The following is a 24,403-nucleotide window of genomic DNA, read 5'->3' as shown; positions in this document are numbered from 1 at the left end:
GAAAATATATTCCACTGGGGATTATGGCCAGTTACACAATGGGCTAGATAAAAAGAGAAAGTTGATTGGTCAATGAAGGATATGTCCACATTTGTGCAGTTTAAATGTCTAATCCAAGATCTGGTAGCTACACTTATCAGTTAATAAAATCATTTACGCACTTCAAGAAGAGACATTACACAGGAACACCTGAGCTTTTAGGGTTAAAGGAGAAATCACTTTGATGCGAGGGATTTATGTTTTACCCACCAAACCCTGGATTTATGGGTATCCAGGTCTCAATTCTCATGCCTTCATACACCAATAATTAGCCAACAGGGCAGTTAATTTAACCAGGGTCATTCAAGTGCCTTTGTGAAAGCAATCTCTTTTGAAAGTTAATTACTAGAGCTGCAGAGTAATATACCAGCGGCAGCTTCACTGGGAACTGTGAATGCTCAGCATTTCACAGTGAGGCCACTAGTACCTGACTTTCAGAGGGGACTCATGAAGGAAAGAGTTCTCTGACTTTTGGGAGTTTAAATCAGACCCTTAGTCCCATTTTCCTGTAGTTTATTTATTTCACCAAGGAGTCAGGCTGGTCCAGAATCAACACAGAACATTGGCTTGAAATCAAGGTAAGAACATCGTTGGAGGTTTTGGCATGTAACGTGAGCCATGCTTATATTGCTGTCCCTCTGTACTAATCAAACTCTGTTATTCTCAGGTTAGCCATCAACTGGAACAAAAAGACCCAGCAAGCTCAGTAAATTGTCAAGGATGCCCTACTGGAGTGTAGGAAGCTATGTAGCAGCATAACCAATGGAGTCAAGATAGAATATTTTTTCAGCCTTTCATAACAACCCACTTGAAACCACAATTTGTAGACTTGACAGATGCTTTCGTATGACTCATCTTAATTTCTTAACTGATACCAGGAATCAAGCCAGAGTCACAAAGCAGAGAAATTGACCGTCCAATATGGCACTTCCTGATCTAGAGGTTGACTGCACAGATAAAACTGTTTAAAATCAGACTGAGCTTGTAATTAAAACCAAAACCTTCTGTTACTCTCCTAGCCTCATCTTTATCTGCCCCTCTACAGCCCCAATCCCTTCCAGCTCAGTCTGCATCAGCTGTACATCTGCTATGTCCTCTGTTGCAGAGACAGTCGCCTGTCCTTGCATAAGAACAGATTTGAGCATATAATCTCTCCCCCCAGCCTTTCTGTAATTTCTGCCTTGTTTCTAGCATCCCCTTGGCTGTCTCTGGGCAACCCTCATCTATCATCTTTCCAAGTGGAAACTTTGGCTGTGTTTTTGCTTGTATGAAGCTTAGCTCACATCAGGGTTTAATGAATTTAAAAACACTGGTGATGTGTTCAGTGCAATGACAGCTCATCTCTAATGCTCTTAGTGTTCTTGCTGGGCACTGGGACAGAGGATGAACCTTAAGCCCTAACCCCTCCACTGAGCAGCTGGTTCCAATGGCCTAAAGGGCCAACACATTCTCAGCAGACTCTATTTCTCATAACATTTAATGCTGGATACTCAGACTTTGTTAATGAGATACCAAGAAACAATATATTACTTGGAAACTTTCATGCCCAGACTACAAGTTATAGCAAGGACGACGACTGTGGGTTTTTTTCGATGCCCTAAGCTAGGTATTTTACTTTCAACTGTCCAGAAGAATGTGCTATAATAATAAATCTACGCACTTTGCAACCAAAGATGCACAGAGGCTAAGGCACTTGCCCAAGATCATGCAGCAAATCCGTGGCAGAGTCAGAAATAGAATGTCTAGTCCTGTGCTTAAGCCATCAGACCATGTGACATCCTCTATAGAGTTGTACAAGGACTTCTTTCCTTCATGGAAGTCACTACCTATTAGGTTTTTATACTGTGCTTATCTCTATGGTTACTGAAAGCCACAAAAGAGCCCTCTACCTCCATGAGCAAACAAGGCGGCCACCATATGGAGTCCTCTGAGAATCCCCTTCATGCATGCCATCCTTGCTCCATATAGTGTAACGAGCCCCTCCACAGAGTCCATTACTCTCCCATTCCCCGCACAGTATCACATGGAGCCACTCTCGAACAGTGAAACTACTCTGAAGCCCCCCAAAGACAAGGTCCAATTGTCAGAGTGGGTGGTTGCATTGCAGGGAGGAGCTAAACAGGCTATGAGGCTACTGCAGAGTCTCCAGCAGTTGCTTGTCTTACTTGTGCTTAAGGCTGATCTTGTTCTTTTCCTAGGCTAATTTCTATCATTTATCCTTAAGGGGGTATTTATTTACTGGCATCATGGAATCTCCACCAGTATGTTACAATCAGGAGTGGCCTGGGCAGAGAAAGGTCTAACCAGCCATGACTGCTGAGCACCTGGTCACCGTCTCAAATAAACCATCCCATTACCACTTCCAAAGCCCAGGTCAGCAATTCCAATCTCTGGATGGATTCAGTGTTGTACACAATAAAAAACATTCTACCTGCGGTCACCAGTGGATCATCAATCATAGAATCATAGATTGTAGGGCTGGAAGGGACCTCAAGAAGTCATCAAGTGCAGCCCCTTGTGCTGAGGCAGGACCAAGTAAACCTAGACCCTCCCTGACAAGTGTGTGTCCAACCTGTTCCTTAAAACCTCCAATGATGGGAATTCCACAACCTCCCTTTGAAGCCTGTTCCAGAGCTTAACTACGCTTATAGTTAGAAAGCTTTTCCAAATATCTAACCTAAATCTCCCTTGCTGCAGATTAGGTCCACTACTTCTTGTCCTACCTTCAGTGGACATGGAGAACTATTGATCATAGTCCTTTTTAGAACAGTCCTTAACATATCTGAAGACTATTATAAGTAGGGTGACCAGATAGCAACTGTGAAAAAAAAAACAGGACAGGGAGTGGCGGGTAATAGGCGCCTATATAAGAAAGTCCCAAAAAACAGGACTGTCCCTTTAAAAACAGGACATCTGGTCACCCTAGTTATAAAATCCCTTCTCTTTTCTCAAGACTAAGAGTATGTCTACACTTAAATTGCTACAGCGGCACAGCTGCAATTGCACTGGTGTAGCACTTCAGAGTAGACACTACAGCATCAGGAAGGGTTCTCCCATTGCTGTAGTTAATCCACCTCCCTGAGAGGTGGGAGATAAGAATCCTTCTGTTGACCTGTGTCAACCTAGTATTGTCTATGCCGGGGCCTAGGTCAGCTTAACTATGTTGCTCAGGAATATGAATTTTTCACACCCCTGAGTAACACAGCTAGGTCGACATAACTTTTCAGTGTAGACCTGGACTAGGACTAATCAGTGATTTTTACCAGAGACAGTCAGGCAAATAACAAAAGAGAATTGCACAGCCTTGTCCCAAAGTCCCATCACCACAGAATGTCTCCTGAGAGTTTTGGGCTTATGGGTTTCTTGTTTTCAACTGGATCCCATTTTCCAGCCGGACATGAGAAAGGAAACTTTCAGTTTCAACAAAACCCTAGTTTTGTGCAAATGGACAGGATTTATTCAGCTCTGTTTTTCTTGTGTTGGGTCCACATTCCTGGCATTTACAAGCCATAGGAAAAATATAGCTTTGCTATTTTACCAGATAAACCACATGGAGTTGTCCTAGATCAGAACCCAATTAGCCTTAGGTACCTCAGAGACCCAGGTACTTCCCTCTGCTTCCTGATCACTTCAGAGATGTAGAGATAAAAAACACACACGCTAGCAGAGATTTGGTTAGCGCTGACCCTATAGGAGGACAACCACCACCACTAGCTGGATGGTGGGCTCCTTGGACCATTGATTTCTGCTGGCCATCAGCAAACAGGCCACCACATTTAAGTTAATTGGTTAAGAAGTGATAGGTGTAGTCAAAATAAGGTTGATTGGGCAAGAACCGATATGATCTTTTTCTTACTCCAGGGCAGGGTTTTAGACTTGAATGTGGCAACTCTGTGCTCATCATGTTACTGACAGCTGCATGTGAAAAAGGCAACAAAGCAAAGAGGGAGGGGGGAGAATGTGCTTGTGCTTAGAGGAATACAGTGGCTGTACCTGTGTGCATATATAAAAGGCTACACAGTTAATGCTAAATTTAATCAAACCACACCAAAATTAACTACATTCAGGGAGTGATCTCACTTCAGAGAAACCAGGAGAATCCATCATCTCAGCTCATAGCTTCCAGGTGATAGGGATCCCAGCTTATACGGTGTGTATAATCAGCCATTACTTTGAGACTTAGGGCACTGGAGGGCAAAAGAAAGATGAAGGTTGAGCCTTGATTCTGAATTTCCTAGCTGTGGGGAGTTTAAAATCATAAGAACATAAGAACGGTCGTACCGGATCAGACCAAAGGCCCATCCAGCCCAGTATCCTGTCTGCCGACAGAGGCCAATGCCAGGTACCTCAGAGGGAGTGAGCCTAACAGGCAATGATCAAGTGATCTCTCTCCTGCCATCCATCTCCATCCTTTGACAGACAGAGGCTAGAGACACCATTCCTTATCCATCCTGGCTAATAGCCATTAATGGACTTAACCACCATGAATTTATCCAGTTCTCTTTTAAACACTGTTATAGTCCTAGCCTTCACAACCTCCTCAGGTAAGGAGTTTCACAAGTTGACTGTGCGCTGCGTGAAGAAGAACTTCAAATCAGTCTTTAGCCATAAAAAAAGTTAAGCCACTCAGAGCTATCCCCGACACCTTCCTGGCCTGAGCAGATGGGTTTAACCCTGGTGTGGTATAATGCAGGTACATTTTGAGAACAAGGGCTTTCAGAGCCATCTGAAGGTAACTGGTTCTTGTTAATCATAGACTATATGGGTTGGAAGGGACCTCAGGAGGTCATCTAGTCCCACCCCCTGTTCAAAGCAGGACCAATTCCCAACTAAATCATCCCAGCCAGGGCTTTGTCAAGCCTGACCTTAAAAACCTCCAAGCAAGGAGATTCCACCACCTCCCTAGGTAACCCATTCCAGTGCTTCACCACCCTCCTAGTGAAAAAGTTTTTCCTAATATCCAACCTAAACCTCCCCCACTGCAACTTGAGACCATTACTCCTTGTTCTGTCATCGAGTACCACTGAGAACAGTCTAGATCCATCCTCTTTGGAACCTCCTTTCAGGTAGTTGAAAGCAGCTATCAAATCCCCCCTCATTCTTCTCTTCTGCAGACTAAACAATCCCAGTTCCCTCAGCCTCTCCTCATAAGTCATGTGCTCCAGCCCCCTAATCATTTTTGTTGCCCTCCACTGGGCTCTTTCCAATTTTTCCACATCCTTCTTGTAGTGTGGGGCCCAAAACTGGACCCAGTACTCCAGATGAGGCCTCACCAATGTCGAATAGAGGGGAACGATCACGTCCCTCGATCTGCTGGCAATGCCCCTGCTTATACAGCCCAAAATGCTGTTAGCCTTCTTGGCAACAAGGGTACACTTTTATCCAGCTTCTCGTCCACTGTAACCCCTAGGTCCTTTTCTGCAGAACTGCTTCCTAGCCATTCAGTCCCTAGTCTGTAACAGTGCATGGGATTCTTCCATCCTAAGTACAGGACTCTGCACTTGTCCTTGTTGAACCTCATCAGGTTTCTTTTGTCCCAATCCTCTAATTTGTCTAGGTCCCTCTGTATCCTGTCCCTACCCTCCAGCGTATCTACCACTCCTCCCAGTTTAGTGTCATCTGCAAACTTGCTGAGAGTGCAGTCCACGCCATCCTCCAGATCATTAATTAAGATATTGAACAAAACCGGCCCCAGGACCGACCCTTGGGGCACTCCATTTTAAACCAGCTGCCAGCTAGACATGGAGCCATTGATCACTACCCGTTGAGCCCGACGATCTAACCAGCTTTCTATCCACCTTATAGTCCATTCATCCAGCCCATACTTCTTTAACTTGCTGGCAAGAATACTGTGGGAGACTGTATCAAAAGCTTTGCTAAAGTCAAGGAATAATACATCCACTGCTTTCCCCTCATCCACAGAGTCAGTTATCTCCTCATAGAAGGCAATTAGGTTAGTCAGGCATGACTTGCCCTTGGTGAATCCATGCTGACTGTTCCTGATCACTTTCCTCTCCTCTAAGTGCTTCAGAATTGATTCCTTGAGGACCTGCTCCATGATTTTTCCAGGGACTGAGGTGAGGCTGACTGGCCTGTAGTTCCCCGGATCCTCCTCCTTCCCTTTTTTAAAGATGGGCACTACATTAGCCTTTTTCCAGTCATCCGGGACCTCCCCCGATCGCCATGAGTTTTCAAAGATAATGGCCAATGGCTCTGCAATCACATCCGCCAACTCCTTTAGCACCCTCGGATGCAGCACATCCGGCCCCATGGACTTGTGCTCGTCCAGTTTTTCTAAATAGTCCGGAACCATTTCTTTCTCCACAGAGGGCTGGTCACCTTCTCCCCATACTGTGCTGCCCAGTGCAGCAGTCTGGGAGCTGACTTTGTTCGTGAAGACAGAGGCAAAAAAATCATTGAGTACATTAGCTTTTTCCACATCCTCTGTTACTGAATAAGGGAGGCTACCTAGTAAGGGGCCCACACTTTCCTTGACTTTCTTCTTGTTGCTAACATACCTGAAGAAACCCTTCTTGTTACTCTTAACATCTCTTGCTAGCTGCAACTCCAAGTGTGATTTGGCCTTCCTGATTTCACTCCTGCATGCCTGAGCAATATTTTTATACTCCTCCCTGGTCATTTGTCCAATCTTCCACTTCTTGTAAGCTTCTTTTTGGTGTTTAAGGTCAGCAAGGATTTCACTGTTAAGCCAAGCTGGTCACCTGCCATATTTACTGTTCTTTCTACACATTGGGATGGTTTTTTCCTGCAACCTCAATAAGGATTCTTTAAAATACAGCTAGCTCTCCTGGACTCCTTTCCCCCTCATGTTATTCTCCCAGGGGATCCTGCCCATCCGTTCCCTGAGGGAGTCAAAGTCTGCTTTTCTGAAGTCCAGGGTCCGTATTCTGCTGCTCTCCTTTCTTCCTTGTGTCAAGATCCTGAACTTGACCATCTCATGGTCACTGCTTCCCCGGTTCCCATCCACTTTTGCTTCCCCTACTAATTCTTCCTCTTCTGTCACCCCCGTGACTGGAGCAAGAGGAGCATGAGACATGGAGGGGTAACATTGCATGTCTTATCAAGCCACAGTAAGGAGAAGGATGTTCTATTTTACACAGGGCACAGCTATGTAATTACTATAGAAAGGAAGAGTAATTACAGGAGTTTTGCCTGGTAATGCCCTGTCATTACACCTTACTGCTGAGTACAGGTAGATGCACTTAGAAGGGACAGAAGGAACTGCCATAGAACACCTTCTCTAGGTTGGAAGAGAAACATAGCACACAAATACATGACAATCTGCCCACCACATGCATGAGACATGGAAACGGATGGATGATTTTGCAGTAAAGACAATGGATTGGGATTCACATCTTAATTCTATTCCCAGCTCTGCCACAGACTTCCTGTGTTATCTTGGGCAAGTCACAGGATCTTTCTGTGCCTTTGTTCCTCATCTATAAAATGAGAAGAATACTGGTCCTCTGAAGAAGGGGTCTTGGGAAGATAAACTGTGATAGATGATAAATCCTCATGTACCTTGGTGAGGAGCCCCATGGAAAAGCCAAACAAAAATAAAAAAGCAAGTCCACTTCTCCCATGCACAATGCATGGGTGATCACAATCCCCAGCCCACCCGCCTATCTCTATTCTACGCACATACCTCACAGTGATGCACAGCAATCATTAATTTCTGAAAGTTGCCTGGCAGAGAGATTGTGCTCTGCAATTGAGCACAGAAGCCTGTTAAAAGTTCAAAAGGTCTCAGTTAATTAATTGTTAGTTGTCAGTGTTGTGAACTCCTAGCAGAAAGGTTTCACTGGAAAGAGGAAGCCATTGTGAACTCTAAAGCTGCAAGAGAAACTAGTAGACTTCTGCATTTTCAAATTATTCATTCTGCATGTGGACAGAGCTGAACGGATTCAAAACAGCAGAGTCAGTGGTTTGCAAGCTATGGCCTGCCAACCACCAGGGAGCTGTGAAACCCACAGAATCACACAGTGGGGTTCAGGTGTTGGGATAGAACAGGGGTCGGCAACCTTTCAGAAGTGGTGTGCTGAGTCTTCATTTATTCACTCTAATTTAACGTTTTGCGTGCCAGTGATACATTTTAACGTTTTTAGAAGGTCTCTTTCTATAAGTCTATAATATATAACTAAACTATTGTTGTATGTAAAGTAAATAAGGATTTTAAAATGTTTAAGAAGCTTCATTTAAAATTAAATTAAAATGCAGAGCCCCCTGGACCGGTGGCCAGGACCCGGGCAGTGAGAGTGCCACTGAAAGTCAGCTCGTGTGCCGCCTTTGGCACGCGTGCCATAGGTTGCCTACCCCTGGGATAGAAGCTGACCCAGGACAGGTCTCTCTTACTAAGTAATCATCAGAATCACACCACTGGAGAACAATCAAATATCCCCTTCTCAGCTGAGACCCAGATTGGCAACAGAATAATTTCCAGTTTGTAGGGAGTAGAGGCAGTACTCCGCAAACAAACCATGCTAAGGGGTGACATCTAGAGAGAGAATTAGATGATATCGATGAAGGGAAGTCCCCATTTCCTGTCCAGTTCTGCCAGTAATGATTCATTACAAACAGAGCTTAATTAGCATTTGTACAGCTCTGCAAAGCTGTAATGGTCTATACAAATGCTGCATATTATTATTACAATTGCTATTACCATCAAGATTCAGTTCAAATCACATTTTTATGGCCAATTACTAAACTGTTGAAACTGGTGCTTTCTCCTGAGAGTCTCAGCAGCTCCCTTTCTTTGATGGAGGGAGAGCACAGATCTGGCCAGGCTCCCCAACATTTGTACTCATTCCCCTGGCAGACGAGGTAACTGCCAATTTTTTTCTGAAGCAGCTTGCACAGCAGCCTGGCCCCTTCTTGACTGGACAGTCTCAGCAGCAGGGTTGGGGGAACCTATTTGTGCTCCTGTTCGACCCTGCTGTTGGAACACATCACTGAACACCAACAGCAAGAGAGAGCCGAGGCAGGCAGAGTGACAGCTTCAGCCCATCCGTCACTAGCTCAACTCCATGCAGCTAAACAGAAAAATACATAGTAGCCCGTTCTCATAGGATCATTTTCTATCGTTAATATCTAATAGACCATCCAGCCCAGCTCCCCGCCAACGCAGGAGTGTTCCTTACAGTGCATTTTCTAATGCTCCATCCAATCTCGTTTTAATTAGAGTCAGACATTACATCCAGGTGTTGTTAAGCAAGGCAGTCCGCTTGCTGCAAGAATGCGCCTCTGTCCACTAACCCCCACTAGAGAGAATCCAGTTCCCACCTTACAAATAAAAAGAGGATTAAATACTTACAGTAAAAGCTTTTTCTCCTTCTTGTATTAAAAGGAAAACGGTCTCCTGCTAGCCTCTGACAGCATGTGCAAGCCAGACTGAGAATTCAGGGCTTTAGTGCTTCCCTGAGAGGAAAACCACATTGCAACGAGACACAGAGAGCTGCTTGAGAAATGATTCACATACGGAAGCAAGCTGGCTTTACCAGAGCTTTGGCATTCAGCACACACGCATGTATGCGCACACACACACACACAAGAAATATTATACTTCCATCATACCAGGAGGAATTCCTGCAGGCAAGCCATTTATACCTGAATTCAGAGCTGTGCAGGGCAGCAATCCCCTTCAGAAAGCAGTGAAGGGTTCCTTATTCCTTCAGCCCTCAGAATAGAAGTGTACATTGGTAGATGGCATGATAAGCCCCAGTCTAGTCTGCATAATCTGATCAAATGAAATAGGCAGCATATATATTGCAGAAAAGAGAATGAGGCGGGCACCAAAAGGAGATATTTTCTGTGAGCGTGTGTGTGTGTGTGGGGGGTCTTTGGAGGAAAATTACAGAAGCTGCACCCACAAGCCCTTATATTCCATATTAAGCATCTCCTCCCCAGTAGCCCCACTCAAGAGGCATTTCCTTCACCTCTACCACTGCCTTGAAAAGGTGCAGAGTGGGTTTTTTACACTAAAACAGAGATTCAGTCATGATCTAACATGCGGGGGGGGGGGGGGGGGGGAGGGGAGAGAAGAGAAGAGATAGGAATCCAGCTCCAGAGCTCCCCATATTGTCAAGAGCTGAGAGCCCTGAGCAGCTAGCACAGGGGAATGGAAAGAGTGCCTAGCCCCATCAGATTTCAGTGACCTGTCTGTGGCTCACCAGGCAGAAGCACCCATCAGCTCCTAGGCTAGAAGAAAGTGAATAAGGGGCATGGGGCTGAGAAATGCCTGGGGGACTCCCCTCACCCTTCAGCCCTTGGTGTGTGCAGAGAGAAGGGGCAAGGGATCTTTACAGACAGGAATCAGGTAGAGAGAGAGTCCCCTGGGTGGGGAGGAGAGAAATTAGAACCAAATCAGGATTTCCAACACTTCCAAGTTTGGGGATGTTCAGAGCTAGGGTGTTGGTTTGGCCCATTATAGAGGCAGCACTATTTGCAAAATTCTTCTTTGGTTCTGCATCCTAGGCCATACAGACCTAGGATATTAGTTTGGATCCATCTCTAGAATTAGGTGTGGTTTTTTTCCACTGTAATGTGAACCCGGAATATAAGTGACAGTGATACAACAGCAGTCTCCTTAGAAAAGAAAGCTAGGGAGGGTTTATTTTAGCCAGCTGTTTACAATCAGATCCTAAATGTAGAGGCGGTCTATGCATAGCTCTGCCCTCACTGAGCACCTCCCGAAACCCTCATTCTAGGGGCCAAGATGTCCTAACACAGCCCCAAAGGAAGCCAATGATGTGCCACGTGTAAACTCTTCATCCAAAGGCTATTTCTAGGTCATTGTTGGTCCAATTGCTTTCACCATAGAGCAGTTGGTCTCAAGCTGTGGGCCTTGGATCCTGGAAGCAGGGGAGGCCATGTCCAGGTCTCAAAGCTGCAGACTAAGGAAGACAGAATGTCATTGTTTATTTACTGTATTCAATCTGGTTTGCCAATCCCCGGACTATCTGGGGACAGACTAGGTGACCACAGATAATAGAGCTTTTCCATCCTTACTTTTTTATGTGCTATGAGGCTTCTGAGACCTCTCCCAGTCACAAGCTATAATCAGAAGGCAGTACCCTCTGGCATTCATATTAACAAATTACTAGCAGATAGTCTCATATCAATGAACTCTACTCCTCCTCCTGGGAGGCAAATCATATTATTTTTGGTGATAAATGTATGGACAATCAGAGGTTTGCAATACATAGGGACAGCACTCAAATCTCTGCTCCATGTTGACTTTAGGCAGCTTTCAGAACCAGAAAGGGCAAACTGCAAAATGGCAGAATCAAAACCAATAGTAAGTGCCAGAGACACCAGGCCAACACGTACCACCTAAAAAGTTCCCAATTTGAAAATACAGACACACATTTTTTGGACTGAAGCACATTATTGTCTCTTTGTCATTGCTGGTGAGTTCATATGGGGCTCAGTGGGAAACCAGCCCCGGACTATCAGCTCAATAGAATTTCCTGTCCCTCAGCCAGACACACACACACACACACACAAGGGAAAAGAACTGCTATAGTTGTCCTCAAAGATATTTTTAGCTGTGTCGGATATCACTTGACCAAAACCCAATGCTGAAAACGCTCAGCATGAGTAGGAAAAAGCCACAACACTTGCTCACTAGAGTTTTGGTACATTGGATATAACAGAGTAACTGTGCCACACAATCCCCCAAAACCCAACAAATCTACAGTATTTATTTATTAGTAGCCTTTTCTATGGCATTCATCGCTATATTTATCTGAGCACCTGACATACACTAAAGAATTTATCCTCGCAAGGGAGGAAAATATCATCTCCATTTGCCAACTGAGGAGCCAAGGCACAGATAGATTAAATGACTTGCACTAAGTCACACTGGAAGTTTGTGGCAGGATTAGGGTACGAAGCCAGACCTCCTTAGTCCCAGGCCAGAGCATTAACCGTCCTTCCTTTCACCTAGGAGCAGGGGCATGAAGTGAGGATATGAAAGTAATTTAAAATTAAAACAAAGAATCGGCAAAATTCACAACTGCAGACAGAGGCAGAGCTAGCAAATTGCGCATGCACATACACACACGCATCTATTGTCTCCCACCCACTTTAGAACATACACGCCACTGGGCACAATCTGATCACTTATACAGCAGGAGCAGAATTATAGCAGTGTGTTATGAACAGCATCATGATGAACAAACCCTGCCAGTCAGTGCACCATAACAATACAGTGCCCCAGGAAATTAAACATTGTATGCTGAGGCATGCACTGGGTATGCTCTTTTTCAACCACAATCTTGCTTAAGGCACAGTATGAGGGAAAGGATCAAAGGCTGGATTCGAGTTGTGAGGCAGGTGTCCATAAATAGGGATGTGGAAAAGAGGCTTATACAGGGAACAGAAGAGGGCAAATGCACAACTTGAACCAAAAGATAGGCTTTTACAAACTGCACTTGTATGTGCAAAAGCCCTAGTTACAGAGAGACATTCCAAAAATGAGGCTATGACGTCAACATCAATGTGGTTTGCAAGGGCGTCTCTAATTCAGTTGTGAAGCATGGAACATTATTGTCTGCAGATATAAAACCTAGAGGTAATTACAAGGGAAAGTCAGCAGGCAAAGTGGGGATTAGTTGGAGTTGGGCTGTGGCTTTGGGGCTATGTTCACCCTGCCCTTTTCCTTGCTGCGCAGATCCGATACCAACTCCTCTTTATTTTTCTTTTCTCAGTTTCATTGCTGATGACAGGAAGGAAGTTCAAGGCACTAGCAGCCCATGTGCAGAATGAATCATGGGGCAACAATCAGCTTCCATTTTGCTGAAAACACCCTGCTGCTTGGTTAACAGGATGATGCTAATCAAAAGAGTGGATGTAAATCGTGAACTCCAAGGGGTGTTGCCTATAAGGGCACAACCAGTGCGAGATGCCTGTGTGTGCATACTTGAAGAACTCAAGAATTTCCTGTGTTTAGGGGAATGTTACACAGGTCCAGGTTCCCACCCAGACACCCAATGAGCTCAGCCTATGCCACAGCCAGTAGCTTTCACCTACAACTGCTGGAGAGAACACTCTTCTAGAAGAGGGCAGGATTGTTAGAAATCTCACATAGGAGTGACAGGGAAGACTATTGGAGGCAGCTAACCAGCCAGTTTCCTTTGTTCTGCATTGTTGAGATTTTAGAAAAGAAAAGAACAATACTGAAACATCAAAGAACAGAGAAAAACCAGGACATGTGAACTAAGAGAATGAATTGGTTTTCAAAAGTATAAGGATCTGTAAGAGACTCCAGCAGTTTTCAGCACTCCTCTCTGATTCCCAAGCAGAACATTAACGGGTAACAAATGCATCTACTTACAAGAACAGAGAACCATTTAAGATTCAAATGAGTAAGGGACTATTTGGAGAAGGAAAAACCCCACCAGTAAAGAAGCACTTAAAAAAAAAAAATCTCTGAAGATTATATCTTCGCACATGTTTTACCCAGATGGTTTGCCCACCTCTGCACTGCACCCCAGCTCACGTGGCTCTGCACTTGCTTAGCTACTATTGGTGGCACCTAAGGAACACAGCTCCCTGTCCTACATTGGGTATCATTACTGACACCAGCTGTAGCAGGGGAAAACACAGAAGCAGTCATTCAAGTCCTGGCAGGTAAAAAGCCTTTCTACTCTCTAACGGGGTAGCTAGGTTCTTCTGCTGACCCACCCTGTGAGCAGGTGTTGGAACCCTGGAGGGAGATACTAATTAAGCCCTACTGACTCATTGTGGCAGGTGCAGCTCATTAACCCACCCAAAGGAGCTGGGAATATCCCCTCCGGAGAGATGTATCTAGGGCCTGGGGCTGAGCTGAACTGTGCTAAGAATGGCCACACCAAAGGAAAAGGCTTGGATGGAATTTGTTGCATTACCTTGTTAACAGAGCCAGATGTCAGGAAGGGGGAAAGTTTTGAACCTACACAGCAAGTGAAGTGTTGATCATTTTCAAGCAGGGTGGGAACACCACCTTTTCACAAATACACATAAGGATGCAACTTCATCTTGTAGTATAGGTGATTCAACTGTTAATTCACCAGGACTTCCCAATGCAATGTCAGACTTGTGTACTGTTGGGGGGAAAATAATTCCTTACTGCACATATTAAACAACATAGCATATGAAAACGCTTCAGTTACCAGACCAGCTCTGACTCCCAAAAGCTGTTTGAAATGTTAATAGCAACAACATTGCAATTAGGGCTGTCAATTAATCACAGTTAACTCACGTGATTAATGCAAAATAAATTAACTGAGATTAAAAAAAATTAATCATCATTAATTGCACTGTTAAACAATAGAATACCAATTGAAATTTATTCAATATTTTGGATGTTCTACATTTTCAAATATATTGATTTCTATTAAAACATAGAATACAAAGTGTAGTGTTCACTTTTATCATTTTTACAGTGCAGATATTTGTAATCAAAAATAATATAAAGAAATAGTATTTTTCTATTCACCTTATACAAGTACTGTAGTGCAATCTCTTTATCTTGAAAGTGTAACTTACAAATGTAGATTTTTTTGTTACATAACTGCACTCAAAAACAAAACAATGTAAAACTTAGAGCCTACAAGTCCACACAGTCCTACTTTTTGTTCAGCCAATCGCTAAGAAAAACAGATACTGCTGCCTGCTTCTTATTTACAATGTCACCTGAAAGTGAGAATAGGCATTCGCATGGCACTTTTGTAGCCAGCGTTGCAAGGTAATTATGTGCTAAACATTCATATGCCCCTTCATGCTTCAGCCACCATTCCGGAGGACATGCATCCATGCTAATGATGTTCATTTAAAAAAATAGTGCATTAAATTTGTGACTGAATTCCTTGGGGGGGAATAGTATGTCCCCTGCTCTGTTTTACCCGCATTCTGCCATATATTTTCATGGTATAGCAGTCTCGGATGATGACCCAGCACATGTGGTTTGATTTACGAATACTGTCACTGCAGATTTGACAAAACGCAAAGAAGGTACCAATAGTGAGATTTCTAAAAATAGCTACAGCACTCAACACAAAAGTTTAAGAATCTGAAGTGTTGTCCAAAATCGGAGAGGGACGAAGTGTGGAGCATGCTTTCAGAAGTCTTAAAAGAGCAACACTCTGAGGAGGAAACTACAGAACCCGAACCACCAAATAAAATCAATCAACTTCCTACTGATGGCATCTGACTCAAATGATGAAAATGAACATGCATCCGTCCGCTCTGGATTGTTATTGAGCAGAACCCATCATTAGCATGGACGCATATCCCCTGGAATGGTGGTTGAAGCATGAAGGGACATACGAATCTTTAGCACATCTGGCATGTAAATATCTTGCAATGCCGATTACAACAGTGCCAAGCGAACACCTGTTCTCATTTTCAGGTGACATTGTGAACAAGAAGTGGGCACCATTATCTCCTGCAAATGTAACCAAGCGTGTTTGTCTACGCGATTGGCTGAAGTAGGATTGAGTGGACTTGTAGACTCTAAAGTTTTACATTGTTTTATTTTTGAATGCAATTATGTAAACAAAAATAATTCAACATTTGTAAATTCAACTTTCATGATAAAAAGATTGCATTACAGTACTTGTATTAGGTGTGTTGAAATATACTATTTCTTTTGTTTTTTACAGTGCAAATATTTGTATTAAAAAATAAATAGAAAGTGAGCACTGTACACTTTGTATTCTGTGTTGTAATTGAAATCAATATATTTGAAAATGTAGAAAACATCCAAAAATAGTTAAATAAATGGTATTCTATTATTGTTTAAAAGTGCAATTAATCACGTGATTAATATTTTAAATCGCTTGACAGCCCTAATTGCAACTACAACATGTTGCAAGCACTACTTTGAACCAAGGTGTTTACAAACCCCTTTAATGTATTTTCCTTTACAGTTTCAGCAGAAGAGTAACTTACCCCAGAGTCAACAGTTTATGTGCTTTCAGCTTCTGCTGCAGAGAGGACAGCCAGAAGACTATACACCAAGTAGGAACCAGTTTCAGGGTAAATTGGTATTAAAACAGTTTCCAGATGGTGCCCTGTTGGCAGCATTCCACTCTCTTGCTGCACCATCAATCACAATCACTTACACCTTGCAGTAGCGGATAGAGAAAAGGGACTACGGAAAGGCTCATAGAAGGGCTAAGGAACATTTGCTGGAATTTTCTGAAACTGCAGGAATTCCAGATGCGAACTTATGCAATTGGAATGATATGGGGGGAAACTGGAATGTGCCAATGTCACTGCCTGTGCCCTAGAGTCTAGGGAGTAGAAACTGATCTGCACTTACTTCTGCCCAAAAGAAAAAAGTGCAGGCAGTGGCCTATGTACTCAAGAATCTGACAGAGGACTAACATGGCTGGTTCCTAAATCTTTGATGGCTATGGAAATTACAGCATGAGAAACCACAATATATATATATAGTGCCAAAACCAGCATCATAATTACAAAGCAAACAAAGACTTAGACAATGAAATGAAACTTTCCTCCTGTTTTTAAACTGTGCGAATTGATACAAGGTTCTCTCAGCAGCAATGGATATATCGCTGACAAAAACATGGGTCAGAAAAGCTGAAGGTGGGGACATGCTTCAGTAATGTGAGTGTGATATAAGTGAGGGGTAGAAAAAGCCCCTTAAAGCCCCTCACTAGAGTAAGGGTAGCTTTACTGTGGTTTTCCCTTCCACTCAAAAGGGCAAGACGTTTACAAGTGAAATGAATGTCCAGCTATGACTTAGTGCTCCCCAGTGGGGGTCTGTGCACCCTCAGGGCTCTCTTGGACAAGTCAGGAGTGGTGAAGAAAGTGCCGTTGTATTCCTAGGAAAATTAATAATAACTAATGCCCAACATAGCAAGTGGAGAGTGAACCAGAGGCTTGGGGTCTCCATTTTTTATCTGAACACTTTCACGGCTACTTTTCCATTGTATATGTTTTGAGGCCATCATCCCATTAACAGTCCATTGAGAGTGACCATGTTCAAGCAGCACAGTAAGTGCCCTGTACCTGGCTGTAACTGGACTATTCAGGCAGCCCAGCAGGTGCATTCCCCGGCTGCTCCTCCTTGATTGAACTACTGAAAAAGATGGCATGAGATCGGGTGCACGGTTCCCCCAGAGCTAACATAATAGGAACCAAGACAGATGGTAATTTGACATTGTGAGGTGCTTTCCCACAACCACCACATTACTACATTTTTACTGCATGCCATCAACTCTCAGAACAGGACAAGGAATTTAGGATTGGCCAGAATGTGTGTCTGCGGCTTCTTTTAAATAGAATATACTGAATTCAATGGGCTGGTGCAGGGTGCCTCTAGGCTTAGAGCTTTATGATGCATTTCAGGTTGATATACATAAAAACAGCTGAGTTGTCACCTCTGTTTTTGAGGGGCTTCTAGTGGAACTGCTCACAGCCCTAGAACAGCAGCAGCACTGCAGGGCACAGCTCCTATACAAGATGCATGCCTGGGGGCCCAGCAGCAACAAGAATCAGGACAAACTGACAAAGAAAAATGATGAAGTGTATATAGTTTAAATCCCAGGAGATTAATGGGCTCTCTAACATAGGGCAGGGTTTCTCAGTGCAGCTAGCTATGAAGTTTGATTATGGAGATCATAAAATCCTAGTGCTTCCTTCTTACCCTCAATTCCAGGATCTCAAAGTGCTTTACAGACATCAATCAAGTTAGTGATATAGGCTAGCAATATCCAGTCTAGAGATGGGGCAAGTGAGGAACATAGAAGTTAGTGGTCCAATTTTCAGAGGTACCGAGTGCCTGCAGTGCCCATTGACTTCAGCTAGATTTACATGTGCTTAACATCTCTGAAAAATCAAACTCAAGTTGTTTTAAGTTAAGAACCCAAAATCAGAGGCTACTTCTCAGATTCGTAGATTGCAAGGCCAGAAGGGACCACTGTGATCATCAAGTCTGACCTCCTGTATAACACAGGCCAGAGAACTTCCTAGAGCAGATCTTTTAGAAAAACATCCAGTCTTGATTTAAAAATTGTCTGTGATGGAGAATCCACCATGATCCTTAGTAACTTGTTCCAAATAGTTAATTACTCTCACTGTTAAAAATGTATGCTTTATTTCCAATCTGAATTTGTCTAGGTTCAATTTCCAGCCACTGAATCATGTTACACTTTTCTTCCTAGATTGAAGAGCCCACTATTAAATATTTCTGTGATCAAGTCACCCTTTAACCTTCTCTTTGTTGAGGCAGGCTTTCTAATCATTTAATTATTCTTGTGGCTCTTTTCTGATTTTCCAATTTTTCAACATTTGAATTCTTTTGAACATGTTGACTTTAGGGACTTGACGAAATCCAGAGAGTCAGTGGGAAGGTCTGGATTAGAGTTGAGCAGTTCCTCACTCAAAATTAGCCACTAACAAGACAATTTTCCAGACCCAAGTCTTCTCAGAAGTAACTGTAACTTCACATTATAAAATATTAAGAAATATGCATTGATGGAATGCAAGGAAATTCCATTCTGAGATTCTGTCTCAGCTTTCATGATTTATATACAGTAAAGATAGTAAAACATAGCTGCAAACCCCCAATTCACAGATATTTAACACACAATAAATCATCTTACTGCAGCTAAAAGCAATTGGGACATTTCTAAATTCAGCAGAAGAGGTGTCAAGTTGACATATGCCTCAGGTTTTAATTGCCCCTGAAGCAACTAGGAGCAAATACCTCCGCTTTCAGGATTCACGTGTCAGCAGCATGAACTTCTCCTTAAAACAAATGGCTGGTCTAGTCTTCACAGATGTACACAATACTATCTGCTCCAGTTATATTGATCACATCAGCTGTCAAACACAAGACCCAGAAATTGAAAGCAAATTACTACACAAGGTCCAGGACTCATCCTCCTGTTTTCTAGCAGTTACCTTGAACATCAGCCTGATTTACAAACAGAAATACCACTCAAACCCTTCAAAATCTGAAGGCAACAGACACAATGAGCAGAGAAGCAAGAAAGTAGCTAGAATGAAGTCCTAGCAACCTACATATGGTATAAGCCTTCTGACTCCCGGGGGAACAATAGATGTTGCACGTAGGTGGGCTCAGTGTGATAATGAACAAAATAATCTCCTTGCATTTCTATAGCTCCTTGAATCCTAAAGGAACCCAAAGCATTTTACAGACGGTAAATTGGGTACTTGCATCTGGATACGACTAGCTTTGGACCAACAATATTATACAGTAACATTTAAGAGGGGAAAATTGGGGTAGGTCTAGTTACATAAAATGTAATTCATATAAATGGAACATGGCCAGGACCCTGGGGCTAGTTCTCTGTTAATACGTATCATTACATTCACACATCCTCTCTCCTAGTCTCTGTCCAAGCTCTGGGGAGGGGCGAGGGGGGGGGGGGAAATCACAGTTTATAGAACTGGGACTGATCTATTGGGACTACAGCAAGCACTCTCAGCTCTCGAAGTTCCCTGAAAAGCAAGTGACTAATTCAAGTCTCCAGCAAAGATTCAAATAAGATGCAAGATCATCAGAACATAAAGCCAGAGGAAGATATATTCAACCAAGTTTGGGGACAGTTTGCTAGACAGAAAAAATTGAACAAAAGCTGAACAACATCCCACAAGAGCCAAAAGGGTATCAGAATGGCAGAAATCACTGAGTATGCACAGGCATGCCACCTGAAGAAAGCTGAACAGAGGCTGTGCAAGATCAAAGGTGTAAAAAGACTGGTGGGTAGAGCAGCAAGAACAGCAAGGGGGAAAGGGGCTGTGAGGGACAGCAGGGCAAGGCACTAAGCTCACTGCAGAGCGGCTGGAGGAGCAGAGCAAGAAGGTTAGAGAAGTGCAAAGGGCACAGCATGGGTGCACAGAACAGTGGGAAGCCATGTAGCAAGCAGTCCAGTGATAAAATTCCTTAGCACTTAAAGGGTTTGCCTCCTCCAAGCCCTGTAAATGTTAACTCTGGACATCCTGTGAGATAGGGGAATCAGTATTTTTATTCCCACTGTTACCAATGAGGAAACAAAGAAATTAAATCAGCCTTGGCAACTCTTCTCTCTCATTTGCCTAGGCAACTCCAATGTCACTCTTTTCCCTCCATCATCAGAGCAGATGGGTGAGCAAATTTGTGCCTAGCTAGTCACTTGAAAGTGACTTTATCAGTGGAGTGTAATTATCGCTTAGGAATTCCTACCTCCCAGCCCATGCTCAGTCCACTGATTAGTTCAAACAGCCCTCAGGAAATGCAGAGAGGAAGAGTCAAATGCAGAGTTAAAGATGTTTAACCAAAGAGCTAGACATCTCCATAGAAAGAAGAATTATTTGTTCCTCAAATTAAATAGAACATGTAGCCAATGTTCTTACTGTTCAGAAGATAGAGAACCTTAGGATCTGGTCCAAAGCCTATTGAAGGCAATGGGAATCTTTGCTTTGTCTTCAGTGGGCTTTGGATCAGGCCCTTCCTGTCCAGCTCTCTAGCTGAAATCTGGCCCAGATGGATAGTGACTGAAAAGCGTTACAATCTGGTAGCTGTTTGGTGACCAAGGTTCAATGAACTGGTGAGTCTAAGCTTGTTCGTATTATCCACCTCACAACTAGAACACCATTTCCCTTGTTACCTTGTTCCTGGAGAAAGGCCAAGCACTGAATCAGCCACAGAGACTGGTGTTGTCCCACCCTCTACTAGATTGCTCCTGAGCAGGGTTGGAGCACACTGGGGGAGTGGGTAGTGGATGGGGAAAAGTTGCTCCACTACTGCCCATTAAGTCCCTTTTCTGTGGGCCAACACCATCACTCTCCAGGGCTGTCAATCCCACTCCTTTCACCAGCATCAAGATTCCCTTCCATAAAGATTTAAAATACATAGTTTTTTCCTTTCTGACATTTGTGACCTCTGCCTAATTGGGAATCCAACAGGCTCTGAGCATTAAACTGTAATAACTCAGGGAGCTGGGCAACCTACCAAGAGGCTCCAGTACAGTTACCATGGTGACCGTTAGAGTTAATGGCTATTTAAAGGCAACTCACTCATCATCACATCGGTTAGACACCAGGAAGCTTTCGGATGATGGAGACACAGAAGGCTTAGAACCAGAGGGCACAATTAATTGCTGGAGCGTTGGAGTCTACGGAGATGTACCAGCTTACAGCACCATTGAGTTGGAGTCCAGAATTCCCATTCTATTCAAATCCAAAAGGGAACAGCAGCTCACCAAATGAGCTATTTCAAGTGAACTCACTCAGAGAAATATTGTTTTGGTTCTGAAGGCCTCATTGCAATAGCTGCAGCTTAGTCATTGCAGAATAACACACTGCCCAAAATATAATAAAGATGTAGAGGCCTTTAAATAGTCATAGATTTTGACCCATGCACAAGCAAGAGGAACCTGCAGATTTGGATACCTAACCATATTTTTGTGAAGTATGTTTGAGACACTGAAAGGGCAATATTTCACTTGGGATATTACAAGATTGAGATACGAAAGGTTTTAGCTTGTGATCAGACACTGTATGAGTGCCACCAAATAAATCATTCCAGAGTGTGCTGCTGTTCGTCCTTCCTTGGTGCTGGGCTGCCAGGGACGGCCCTGCCCTCTGAACCTCACTCAAAGGGGATTCTGCACAAGATGGAATTCAGATGGAGGCACTGGATGGCGTGCTTTCCCCCAGCACTGGCCCTTTCCATCCACTCCAACTGCATGGGTCCAGTAAGAGTGAAGGGGAAGGTGTCCTGGAGGTGACAGCTCTCACCATTACAGCATAGCTGAGGGTAAATCTAACGACAAAGGGTCCCATCTGTGTGCAAGTCTAGCGGGTATGATCTGGCCCAAGGGAAATGGTGCCCCATTCCTTGTTACAGGTAGGTTGTGGTGGGTAGATCCATACCTGAAGGTACCCGAGCAGGTACCTACAGTGAGTTAAATCCATCTTTTTTCATGAATTGGAGATAGAAATGTAACATATTGTTTTGTTTTTAATCTGTTGTGTTCCATATGGATTCCATGGGAGTTCCACACAGAGAGATTGCAGGACTGGGCCCCTGGTCCTTAATAGCAGGAGCATCTCAGCAGCTTGACAAAGCCTGAAAGTCATTTACCAAACTGAGGATTCCTTTGCCTTTTCACTGCATCTCTCCCCCCAGCACTTGCCCTCCTACATCTACTTCTCTCTGGACTAAACCAGGTTTCTTGAAAGAGACCTCAGGCTCCTATCACAACAGCTTACTTCCCCGGGAGGTGACATCAGAAAACTTGATACACATTTTTTAGCACTGGAGTTATGAACTTTTAAAATTGTTAATGATTGGGCAAAAAACACAATTATCTCTGATATCAGGGTGAAGGGAGTGATAGAGATGGGGGTGAACCAAATGAAAAGCACAGATACCCTGCACAATAGAGGGTCTCACTCTTCAAAGGGCTTAAAAAATATAAAATACTTACAGTACATTAGTAACAGAGAGAGAAAACAGGAAGGCTCAGACGAACATCGCCCAAAACCCAAGTCTCGTGCCTCCTGCCAAATTGCAAAACGCAGTCACATGGAGCAAGCCAAGTTGGTCCTAAGAGAAGGCTTTGAAAAAAAAAATGTAAACAGTCTGCCTTATGCTAACCTGAGTCAGGAGCTTAGTTCACCAGACTGTCTTTTCAGCCTTAACTTTCAAATCCCTGCCCTTGTGGTCTACAGCCCATGTCTTTATGGATATGTTGGTGGTTCAGTAGAATAATGACAACTGTTATCAGCTTGGAAAGCCCTGTCAGTTCAGTAGAGAAGTAATTCCCTCCTCAGCACTTTGGTTTGCAGTTTATGAACAAATTGAGTGAGGCTCAGAAGATGAAGCAACTTTGCTTTCAATTGCTGAATTCAGAGAACAGGCAGATTTCACTAGATACTGTGCCTTCCATCCAAGGATCTGAAACCACTCTACAAACAGTAAACAAACTTAATTAAAGTATCATCATCAACACATTATAGATGGCTGAACAGTGAGGTAAAGTAAGTCCCTTAGTGTCAGTGAGTCCTGGCTCCCAATTTATTATTATGAACGCAGCAAAAAAAGAGTGGAAAAGGCCCCGAGTCAACAGTAGAAAACAGATTCCCAACTGCGAAATAAGCCACAACCTCGACCAGAATTTGGCTTGACACCACCTGCTTTGCAAACTGCCCTAAAACCTACCAACAATGTTTTTTATTTGCAAAGGCACTTCCTGCTTCCAAAGAAGGGTAGAAGTCCCAGCTGGGATCATACTCTGAACCGGTGTTTCTCCACCTTTTAGATACCAAGGACTGACTGGCTTGCTGCCTTCCTAAACTGTGTCAGGAAGATTTCAGGGACCGGTGCCGGTCCCCGGCCCAGTCATTGAGAAACACTGCTCTAAACCACATCAGTGCAACAGCCAGAGCCCTCTGCAGACATTCAGAGCGCTCATGGTCATGGTGAGTGACATGTGGGGAAGCAGGCTGGTTGCTGAGAAGCTATCTAGCTTCTATACTCAATGTTGCCAGCTCTTGGGATTTTATCATAAGTATTGTGATATTCAGTGTTTTACTTAAAGCCCCAGCCCCTGGAGTCATGTTAGTAGGTGAGACTCAGTTTTCATTAAAACACACACACACACACACACACACACACACACACACACACACACACACACACACACACACAAAGTGTCTAGCCTCACAGTTATGGATAAAGCTTGAAAACCATGAACAATAAGGACAAACAGCAGAAGGCAGATAAAAAGAACCCCAAATGTGTTATTTTTAAACCTCATGATTTTCAAGCCAATCATATGATTTTGGAGGCCTGACTCATGATTTTTCAACACTCAGGGCTGGCAATATCCTACATTAAGACTCAGCTACCACAGTGTTGGATGTAAAGACATTCCTGTTTGGATAATTTTTGCTCTTCTTGGGGACAAGTAGCAGCAGTTCAGGATGACACAGGTAGCTACAAAAATAGCCCTCTATGCAGAAATACTTGCAGCTCATTAACTGTCCACAAAGTCATAGGAGACCTACAAAGCTGGAGCTTTTCCGGGAGGGAAGGGGAGATGAAGGGGGCAGAGAGAGGGAAACAATTTATTTATCTTGGTCTCCATTGCTAAACTGCTTCTCATGCAGTGAAGTCATTTCTGGAAGAACTCTGGGATTTGAGTGATTGGTTTAGAGAGCTGTGAAGACTTTCTGTGCAGCAATACCCAAAATAACTGCCCGAGTTTATGCAGAAGAGGGACTCTGCTTCCAGCAGAGAGTTGGCTATTAGAGTGCTGCAGCTATGAAAGGTATACTTCAGAATCAAAATTTCAGACAAGATTATAATAAAGATAGTTTAAAT

The 24,403-nt window shown here is 43.5% G+C and overlaps 1 protein-coding gene across 9 annotated transcripts in view; it reads right to left on the bottom strand.

Moving 5' to 3' along the window:
• SPECC1 (sperm antigen with calponin homology and coiled-coil domains 1) overlaps positions 1-24,403 on the bottom strand; it is a 161,785-nt gene that overhangs the window by 134,486 nt on the left and 2,896 nt on the right. The window contains exons 1-2 of one of the 9 annotated variants that reach the window (XM_065572866.1): positions 9,371-9,518; positions 7,706-7,785 (exon numbers count right to left, since the gene is read on the bottom strand). The exons of the other annotated variants lie outside the window; for them this stretch is intronic. Of the exons in view, the coding sequence (XP_065428938.1) occupies positions 7,706-7,729 (24 nt within the window). The 5' untranslated portion in view covers positions 7,730-7,785; positions 9,371-9,518. Of the gene's footprint in view, positions 1-7,705; positions 7,786-9,370; positions 9,519-24,403 lie in introns of those variants that run through there. 9 annotated transcript variants of the gene reach the window in all.

This window comes from Chrysemys picta, chromosome 19 (assembly GCF_011386835.1).
Source record: "Chrysemys picta bellii isolate R12L10 chromosome 19, ASM1138683v2, whole genome shotgun sequence".
NCBI classification, from domain to species: domain Eukaryota; kingdom Metazoa; phylum Chordata; order Testudines; family Emydidae; genus Chrysemys; species Chrysemys picta.
This window is presented reverse-complemented; position numbering and strand designations above follow the sequence as displayed.